Source organism: Gastrolobium bilobum, unplaced genomic scaffold, assembly GCF_033153095.1.
Source record: "Gastrolobium bilobum isolate Gb01-03AN ecotype WA unplaced genomic scaffold, APGP_CSIRO_Gbil_v1 utg18562, whole genome shotgun sequence".
Taxonomy (NCBI): Eukaryota; Viridiplantae; Streptophyta; class Magnoliopsida; order Fabales; family Fabaceae; genus Gastrolobium; species Gastrolobium bilobum.
In genome coordinates this window covers 97,330-108,248 of record NW_026895119.1, presented here as the reverse complement: position 1 = coordinate 108,248, position 10,919 = coordinate 97,330, and the positions used below count along the sequence as shown (strand labels likewise).

Here is a 10,919-nt window from a genome sequence, read left to right as displayed (position 1 = left end):
TATTTCTAAATTTCAAATAGATTTATATTTATTTAAAAAATTATTTATAAAATTCATATATTTATTTAAATAGTCAAGATAAAAAAATGTAAGTTTAACTCATTTATTTATTTATAGATTTGGTAAATAAAATTTATAGATTTAAAAAAACAATTATAAAAGAGTTACTTGTATTTTTACTTTTCTACTAAAAGTTTCAAATTTTACTAAAACTAAAATTTAAGTCCTTCGATTATCGATAGTGGTTTTAATAAAACTGAAAGAGCGTATGGGAATTGAAAAGGAAGATGAGAAAAGCTTCTAACTGGATCTATCACGTCATCGATGAATCGTTGCCACCGTCATTTCTGAATTGCAATTTTTCATGCAACTCACAAGATTCTACTCTTTAAAAAAAAATAAACTAACAAACTAATTAGAAATATATAATACAAATGTTACATTTGATCTAGTAAATAATACAAAAGGTAGTATTCAATAAGAATTAGTAAAAACTGTCCTCATATTTCTAAGCGTTACAGAATATTATAAATGTAGTAGTGTTGAAATCATACAAAATACGTCGTGTCCTAATGTAGCTCGAAAATCTATTTTGGAAACATAATTTGTTTCAAAGATTGGCATTCATTGAAGTTTGTTTGTACCAAGCCAAGCTTTGTAGCTGACTACCCCTCTATGATCATGATAAGGCAAAAGACGACTTCGGTTGTATTATATATGGGCTAATACAACAGGAGCCCAGGAGGGGAGCTTCTCCCACTCTTTATTTCTTGATGTTAATGAAGTTATTAATTAATATATATCATAATGACAATAATGAATACTCATGTTTTGAATATCAATGACATGATAAGGTAATGATTGTTTTACATGATCGTTATGTGATTATAAGATCATGGGTTTTAAGGGTAAGAATTTCCTTAGCTTGAAGCACTTCAAGCTTTAAAGGTGGGCCGGAATCAATGTTTTGCTGAAACAAAACAAATTGGTAAAATTCGGATTGGTTTAAAGAATCGAACAGCTTTATTTTACTCAAACCGGTTTTATTTTTCTGATTTAGCAGAAAAATTAAAGAGAAGCCAAAATAAAAAGGGAGTTACTAATCTAATCTCATGCTGCTTGAGATAGTACTATTAAGATAAATATGTGGGGTTCACAATTTTAAAAAAAAATTGGTACAAAATTTAATGGATGTAGAACATAAGATAGTTATCTCCAACGATATGAGACAAATATTTTCCAAATAAAAATTATACTGAACAATCAAACTACACGAATAAGCACCCACTAATGTCTTTAAGGAATTTGATGAGGGATTTAATGAACAATTCTATATATATAATAGCTCCTAATCTCATTTTTCTTAATCTATCACTAAGATCCTGATCATAAAAAACTAGTCAGGGTGTCAATAAAAAACTAAGCAAGCACACCTTCCCTGACATCATGTCAATCGATACAATATACTGTTTCTTGAGAAAATATCACTGGTTCATATTCATATTGAATGGTTGCCGGATACAAATTTTTTGGAATGAAATCTTGGACTAAGGCCTCATTCTCTGTTTCCATTTTTTTAATTGTCCACCCATGTTAGCTTCTCAAAACGCATCGTATCAGAATGGAGAGTTTTCAAAGCATGAGAAACACCACTAGTAAGTGGTCTCTCACATGTTATACTCTTTGTATATTCTCTATAAATGAGACAGAAGCTTCAATGTTAATTTTCCTTACTTTTTCTCTTTTTATTAAATGTTTTTCCTTGACATCTATAATGTTAGAGATGTAATTTAAAATCTATTCATGTGCTTCAAAATATTGGAAGGCCTTGTCAAGATGCTCATCTCTTTCTAACGTGTGTCTATGCATTGCAGCAGTGATGAATTCTATGTAGTGAATTGTGCCATTTCCATCTACATCAGCCTAAAGGATAAATAGAGGACAAATATTGTAAATCAACGATAGCTTTTAGCTTCCATAAGCTGCTGCACTTCAGCTTCAGTGAGATTTGAGCCAAGATTTTACTATCCCACCCTCAGTTCCTCATAGGTGATTGTACCACTATTGTCAGTATCCATATTTGTAAACATTGCCTTCAAACCTTGGATCTCCTCTTCTGAAAGATTTTCATTTTTCAGCAATGACCTAAAAGATTGTTCAAAATCCTTCAGTTTTTTTGAATTGGTAAAGCTACATATGTTGAGAGGAAGATATTTGAGAAAAGTAAAGGTTATAGAAAGATACGGAGGAAGAGAACATTTTTATTACTACACAACTCTTTTTCTTTTTGGCTTGTTACAATGATGGAGATGAACCCTATTTATACTAGTGGCACCTCTTAAAAACAATGACTCCAAATAATTCTAGAGTTTTCTATACTAACCTAGTACAAATATTAATTGTGGTATGTATAATTACCCTCATTAATTATGACAGGTGTAACTACCCTCTAGATCTTTCATGGAATTGACTACAATAGAAATTTTTAGATCTTGGGCTAAACTAACTCCTAAAGTATAATTCTAGATGTTGGGCTAAATGTATACTAAGTCCAATGGATCAAAAAGTAAATCAAGTTATTTATTCAACAACATACCCCTACTCCATAAAGTTACAAAAATTCGGGGACTTTAGAGTCATAATGATGAGAACACTAGAATAATATTTTGTCTCTCAATGTGTAATTATTGGCTGAAATAGACATTGACTTAAAATTAGCTTTTTCTATTTGTATTTGTTGATCCATAGACTGCAGAGAGGTACCAAGTATGCCATCTAATAGAATAAGCTTAAAATAGTTGTTTAAAATGTGTGTTTATCAAATGTTTGCTATTTTTGTTTCAAATTCAAATTGGAAATGCTGCAGCATCGTATTGGGCATTAGAAAGAGACCGACAACACATCTTAAGTTTGGCATCATATTGGGCATTACCAGGTTCGCCAACAAATTCCCAAAATCCAACTCGCACTCAACTTTAATATACTGATAAATTGAATAATAAAATCATTGGATGAGTGATATAGAATGAGGTGAACTCACAATTGAGAAGTTAAAAAAAGATATAACAACCTTACTAGTAAAAAAAGATAAAGATGTTAAATAGCATGTACTAACTCCAATTTTGAAACTTAATTTTAAAGACTGTCTACACTCCAGCCATACCTAAACCACCACTAAAACAGGCACTAGTTGTGCATTGACACGAGATTATTTAATATCAAACATATTACATTCATTTCCAAACGTCATTCTTTCGGCTAGCAGTGTCATCATTTGTAGGAAAGCTGAGACATCGTGTAAAATTCTTGCATATTTCATTGCCTGCAGGAAACATGAGCATACTGTAAATGTCATCATACTAGACATTCTATAAGATTTTAGCTTTAAAACTGTAATATTGTAAAATCTCATTGGAAATCCTAGTTGCTTTACTCAAAACATTAGTTGTTTTCTTATAAATTTTTCCACTCACATAGCCTTGCCTTTGATTAATTCTGAGTAAGCAAGGCATCAAATACTTTCCCCAATCATTGGTGAATTCAATCCACCATCAAACATAATCTATCTCTTCTTTCAATTTCATGTATCATTTCTTCATATAGCAAAATGAAAATATTATTAACTAGGAAAGGGAGAATACAAGATAGGTTGATGTATCAGGATTTTTGCATACAACTTTTCATTTTTCACAATGCAAGATGAATAGGATTAAAATGGTCAAAAGGATTGGAAAACATTGCATACCGTAATCCTTGTCTGTTATTATTGGTCATCTTCCCTTGCTTCCCCAAAGTCACTAGGGAATGATAGTAGACTCTCTCTATACATAGCAGACTGCCATGGAATCACCTTGAAAAACCTCACTGTATATGTGGAAATCTCAAGCAGCTCTCTTTTGTCATCAAGTTTCATTAATTTTCCAGAGGCAAACGATCCAACAATTCCACCACCTTCGGTGAAGCAAATCGGCAAAGGAGGGTCGCAACCAGTGTAACAATTAGACTTAAAAATGGACATTGTCCAAGATGACTGCACTTTGTATTCTTTCATCACCCAGCAAACCAGTGCACCATTCTGCCCTGCCGGGGAACACAGACTAAGACATCCTTCTATCACCACCAAACAACAAATTTCAAATAATGATTCATTTGTAAATTCAAGTGGCAAAGGAATCTCAGATAAACTCCTCTCTTTCAAGTCAAAGGACAAAATCACACTATCAAATTTATGAGATACAGCCATCCAATGAAGAGCCCCATTCAAGAGTAACCCACATCTGGATTTGCCCCCGTGATCCAGATATGGAAAATCCAAACCCTCAATTTTGTTCCATGAATTGGTTTTCAGGGAGAAAGAACACATGTGAGTTCCCACATTTTTCAATCCCACACCAGTAATTACCAAGTAGTCATCCCTTGATGCGTCGTATCCGAAACCATATAGAAATTTTTTGTACCCTGAATAATCGTGATAGCAAGGTATTGATTTTTGGGAACCGGTTGCGGGATTCCATAGAATGAGATTATATAGATATCTTAAAAGTATAAACCCTCGGCAAGAACCCCAAAGTCGAAGACATTCTGGACTAGTGAAAGGGGATGATGACTTGGGACCAGTGAGGTATACTTGAGCAGAATGATCATGAAGTGGTGCCTCTATATCTATGGATCCTAAATAACCTTCATTATTTGGTTGTACAAGAAGACGGTGGGTGGGTGCTGCAGCAATGTCATAATGTGATTTTGCAAATTTGGAATTGGAAATAAGAGTGAGCCATGACTTACACACACATTTGAAACGTAAAAGAGATCTCACTGGCAACTTTAACAGAATTTCTTCTATCAACTCATTAGGGAGTGTGTGATTAAGTATCATTATGTCACTCTTCGGTTTCAACAGCAGCGAGAGAGAAAGAACGCAACAAATGAATGAGAAAGGGTGACTCACTCAAATCTCAGTAAGCAGAACACGAGAATTCGCAATTACAGATAGCTTCTTTTTTTCTTTTTGCTTCCTCGTGTTTTCTTATATTGAATTTTTGATGATTTTGAAATTATATTATTTTTTAAAATGTTAGCAAATTAGGGCTACGGTGAACACATAGGATAAGGGTGAGATATGATATGGGGCTCACGAGGGTCAGATATGATATGGGGCTGATAAGCCTATATCATATCCTGTGTTTGATGAGCAACTGATTAGCAATCTGATAAGATTATGTAAGAGAAGAAAGGAGAAAGAAAAAATAAAATATAATGCAACAAATACAAATATATTGGGTAGCGTGGGGATACATGGTTGAAGATATATTGGGTATCCAATATTGGTATCATATCCCGTTGAATCCTAACCAGCTCCCTCCGTAGGATAAGAAATCATGTATTGGATAGGATAAAATGAGACAATAAGATAAGTTAATCATATCCTATTGACCCACCAAACAAGAGATAAAAATAGGATATGAAAAATCCGTGTAACAAACTGCCCTAAAGATTTTGTTTGCTACCTTGGTTTTTTTTTTAAATTTAAAATACCATATTAACGTTATTGAATCGCAATCAAATCTGAATCGTATATCATAAATTGTATTGATAATTTAATATATTATATTAATTGATAATATATTAAATATATAATGATCCATGTACAAATAAAAAATAAAATCATCAGTTGTCTAAATTGGATATTGCTGAGAACATAAATATATGATAATTGTTTTAATATATATATATATATATATATATATATATATATATATATATATATATATAGTAAATCAAATGTAAATATATAATAAATAAAATAGGATCAATAGACTTATGATATAAAAATTCGACTAAAAATATATTTAAATAAAATAAATTTTATTTTTTTAATTAAATTTATTCTACGTATAAATGTAAATTTATTATAAACAAATAAGATAAAAAAATAGAATTAGAATTTTAAAATTGAATAAAAAATCAAATTTCAATATAAAAAATGAAATCAAAGTAACCAAAAAATATATATTTAAGTATAAATTTATAGTGAATAATAAGATTATAAGAATAGTATTAGGATTTAAAAGTTTAATAACTCCTTAACCATATTTTCTCCTATTCTTTCCCTATATGGCTATATGTCACCTCCGCATTGCTTAACTTTGATTGTGCATAGACTCCTGGAATTTTCGAAGATTAGGTTAAAAAAATAAAAATGTTTTCTAAAAGTTTTGTAAATTTAAATAGAATTATAGCGATTCTATATATTAAAATTATTGCTCTAATTAGAACTTTTTTCATTACCATTGAAACATCCCAATTTACAACGTGATGGATAACCACCATAGAGTCATCGTCACCATGATATCAATTTTATTTTATTTTTTTTGGCAAACATCATGATATCAATTTTAATATATTAAAATTTAATTTTTTATCCAATTTTAAAAAATTTAATTCTATTTTCTTATCTTTTTTGTTCATTATACATTTATATTTAGATGTATATTAAATTTATTTAAGATTGTATAAAAAAATAAATTTTATCATATATACATATATGAACAAAGTGTTTATCATTTTAAATGACATAAAGTTATGTCATTTTAAGAGAGAGACAAGCACAGATTTTTTTTATTTAAATTTTAAATTAAAAAAATCACTCACTTTCTCTCTCCCATGATTTTCATTTTTTTGTATCTATCTCTCTCCTAAAATGACATAACTTATGTCATTTAAACTGACAAACACCAAACCCTATATATATATATGGGTTCGCTTTTTCTGTAGTTACTGCAGATAAGTTATCTGCAGTAGGCCCAATATGACGTCGTTTTGTGACGGAAATCATGATATTTTTGCAATTTTAATTTATCTCAGGATTATAATAGTCTTTATATTTATAATTTTTTAAGATTTCAATACCAAAATGACGTCGTTTTGGGAATAAATGCAGATAACTTGTCTGCATTAACTGCAGAAATATTTTTCTATATATATATATATATATTAAAACGAATTTTAAAATCATAATTTTTTTCTTCCTATTTAATTTATTATATAAAACGAATTTTAAAATCATAATTTTATTCTTCCTATTTAATTTATTTTATATCTATAGTTGATTTACTTTTATACTATGTTCTTTTTTCTTTCTAATTTTTTATTTTGGTGAATTTCTTTCTAATTTTTAGCTTCTATATTTATGTTCACATGCAACAAGACTCAGGTAGATATTTTATTTTTTTGGTAAAGTATGATTTTATCATATCTCTGGAGTTTAGAAGTCAATACAATTTATGATATACGATTCAAAAAAGCAAATTAACGATTTGATTGCGATTCCACAACTTTAATAATGATATTTTCATTTAGTAAACAAAATCTTTAAAGCAGTAATATAGGTATATGCTTACACTTTAAAATAGAGACAATATATTTTGATATGACATCTAATTAAAAAATTTGATATTAAATTTTAGGGGTGTATTGGATTAGGATTTTAAAAGATTTTTTTGAGATAAAAAATTCTACAGATTTTAAAAGACATTTTAGAATTAGAGAGACTTTATAGACTTTTTTTACAATCAAGATTTCATAGGATTGGATTTTAACAGATTTCATAAGATTTGAAAGGACAATATGGATTTATAAGATTTTAAAAAATCATATAAATTTTTAACAAACATTCAAAATTACAAGAGTCAATACAAAAGGAAAAAGGTTATACTTACAACCTATTTTTGTTTACAATAGTTTACAACCATATCTTAACCGTTGATTTTCGTCAATCAACGGTTATCATTATTGCAAATTAAATATTAATTAATGAATTTGATTTGCGAAAATAATAACCATTGAATGAAGGAAATCAACGGTTAAGATATGGTTGTAAAAGGTTGTAGACAAAAATAAGTTGTAAGTATAATCTTCCCTATAAAAAAATAACAAGGAAATACAATGAAATTAATAAAAAAAGTAAAATCAAATATAATTTTCTCAATCAGTAAAACATAATATAATTTTTAACAAATATTCAAAACTACTAAACAACAGCTTTTCACATATCTAATGGGTTAAAAATCATCTTTTTCAATTGGTATCAAAGCTATGTATATATGATTATAAGACCCAATTTTTTTTAATTATAAAAAAAAAATTAAATTTGCATATAACCTAAAGTTCATGAAAATTTCGTTTGAAAATTTTTGCAATTAATCTTGAAAACCTTGAGGTTTTTTGAATTTTCTAACCATATATCATATGCATATTTTTATTAGAAAATTTTTTAAATTTTTTTCAATCGATACATTAAAACCTTAAATTGCTTTGGGACTTTTGAGAAACAAGCTTTTAGTTATCTATTGACACAGAAATTGTTTGAAATCGTTTCCTACGGTGAATGAATTTCGTTTATGAATGTTTTGTTACGAAATATAGAGTTCATATTATAAAAGTTTCAATCTTTCTTTAAATTGATATTGTTTCATTGATATAAAACGAAAATAATACGAAAGTTCTCCTTATTTCTGGGTTATTTTGTGATAAAAATCGCTCAAAAATATGCTCTTTAATTTTGGCGAAGCTCTCATGGCGGAACCCAATTTCGTGCAGTGAACCTATCAAAGGAAGAAGAAAACACTGCAATAGAAGAATATCAAGAAATCCTAGGAGTTGAGGTGAGATTGTGAGAGAGACATCCTATTTATATTTTTCACTAAAAAGTCTAACGAAATCCACACAATAGAAAATCCATAAAATCGTCAAATTTTTGAATACCACGAGATTGTGTTTCCATTGTTTAAAATTCTGATTGAATACCAACGGATTTAGACAGATTCAAAAATAATCCTTTAAAATTCTAATCGAATACCACATGATTTTTTTTCAATCCATTAAAATCCTAATCGAATACCAACGAATTTTTTTTTGTCAAAAAACAATCCATTAAAATACTTTGAAATCTCAATCCAATACACCCCCTTTAATCATTATAAATTATAACTGTTAAATTTTTTATCAAAATTTTAAAAAATTTAATATGGTGAAAAATTGACTTTCCCAAAAAATGTTACAAAAAAAATTATTTGATAAATCAAAATATTCTCAAAAATATTGATTAATTTTTTTTATGTTATATTTGATTGATTGTAAAATATTATTAAAAATTTGTCAAATTTTCTATTTTTCCAATGAATTCAAGAATACTCCCCAGGCTATTGGTATTTTTGGTTAAATTTTGCTCATAAAACAATTTCACAAAATGACATTAGGTGTACTTTTTTCATAAATCTTCTACCAAAGTAAATTAAATTACCACCCTCTATTTTATAAAAATCTAAAAAATAAAATAAAAAATCCTCTACCAAACATCTCCAAAATAAAAAGAAAAGAAAAAGAAAAAAAAACCCAATAATCCCGCGTCCTCCCGCTCAGCGAAATTTGAGTGATTCCCTCATCCTCTTTTCAAAAAGCCCAATCTCAGTCATTCATTCATTCTTATTGCCTTCTCTTTCTCTATTGCTTTTTGTTGAAACAGGAACTGTGACCAATGACATTGAAGAATAGGAAGGACATGGAGCTCACACTCACACTCACACTCACACTCCCTGGCGACTTGATCGAAGAAATTCTGTTAAGGTTGCCGGTGAAATCTCTTTTGCGTTTTAAATGTGTGTGTAAATCATGGCTCGCTCTCATCTCCAATCCCCAATTTGCAAAATCACATTATGACATTGCTGCTGCACCCACCCACAGACTTCTTGTTAAGCCATATCATGCTGGTTATTCAGATTTCATAGGAATAGAGGCACCACTTCACTGTGATTCTGCTCTTGCATGCCTCACTCTTCCACAGTCATCATTAATTCCTTCGGTTGGTTATCTTCGAATATTGGGTTCTTGCCGAGGGTTTATAATTTTAAAGTGTGTTGAGAATGATGATCTCATTTTATGGAATCCATCAACGGGTGCCCGAAAAACAATATCATGCTCCGCGCGTCGCATATGTTTATATGGTTTTGGATATGACCCATCAACTGATGACTACTTGTTAGTTATTGCTACGAAATCTTCCAATATTTTTAAAACTCAAATGGAGTTTTTCTCCTTGAAAACCAATTCATGGAACAAAGTTAAGGGTATTAATTTTCCATGTACAGATATTGGGGATGCTGGGGATATTGGTGTAAGATTCAGATCTGGGTTACTCTTGAATGGGGCTTTTCATTGGTTGGCTGCACCTAAAGATATTTTAAAGGATGGCGTGATTATTGCTTTTGATTTGATAAAAAGGAGTTTATCAGAGATTCCTTTGCCACGTGATTTTACTGGCTATGGACATACATCGATATTTGAATTTTGTCATCTCATGGTAATCGGAGGATGTCTCGGTCTGGGTTGCTCACGTGGTGTTTGCTGGGTGATGAAAGAATACAAAGTGCAATTATCTTGGACCAAGTCCATTGTTTCATCTAATCGCTCCTTTCCTTGCTACTCTACTTTCCCGATATGCTTAAGAATAATAGGTTGTGGAATTATTGGATCAAATGATATTGGAAAATTATTGAAACTTGATGACAAAGGAGAGTTGCTTGAGAATTCCAGATATATTATGCGGTGGTTTGGCAAAGGAAGTAAATTACAGTCTGCTATTTATACGGAGAGTCTACAATCATTCCCTAGTGACTTTGGGGAAGCGAGGAAAGATGACCAACAGTAATAGACATGAAGAATTAGGGTATGTAATGCTCTCCAATCTTTTTGACCATTTTATTCCTATTCATCTTGCTTTATGGAAATTGAAATGTTATATGCTGAAAACATGATACATAAAATCCGATACCTTAACCTATCTCGTACTCTCCCCTTCCTACCTAATATTATTTTCATTTTCGAGAATAATCAAAGACAAGGAAATTTGCGTGGAAAAATTT

The 10,919-nt window shown here is 29.9% G+C and overlaps 2 protein-coding genes across 2 annotated transcripts; one reads left to right on the top strand and one right to left on the bottom strand.

Moving 5' to 3' along the window:
• Positions 1-1,797: 1,797 nt before the first annotated feature.
• Positions 1,798-4,876, bottom strand: LOC133315028 (F-box/kelch-repeat protein At3g23880-like). The gene is made up of 4 exons (XM_061516602.1): positions 3,851-4,876; positions 3,246-3,322; positions 2,034-2,145; positions 1,798-1,923 (listed from the first exon to the last, which is right to left on the bottom strand). The coding sequence occupies exons 1-4, from the start codon at positions 4,874-4,876 to the stop codon at positions 1,798-1,800; spliced, it is 1,341 nt and encodes a 446-aa protein (XP_061372586.1).
• Positions 4,877-9,535: 4,659 nt separating this feature from the next.
• LOC133314947 (F-box/kelch-repeat protein At3g23880-like) lies at positions 9,536-10,705 on the top strand. Its single transcript, XM_061516523.1, has one exon. It carries the CDS (start codon positions 9,536-9,538, stop codon positions 10,703-10,705), a length of 1,170 nt encoding a protein of 389 aa, XP_061372507.1.
• Positions 10,706-10,919: the final 214 nt, after the last annotated feature.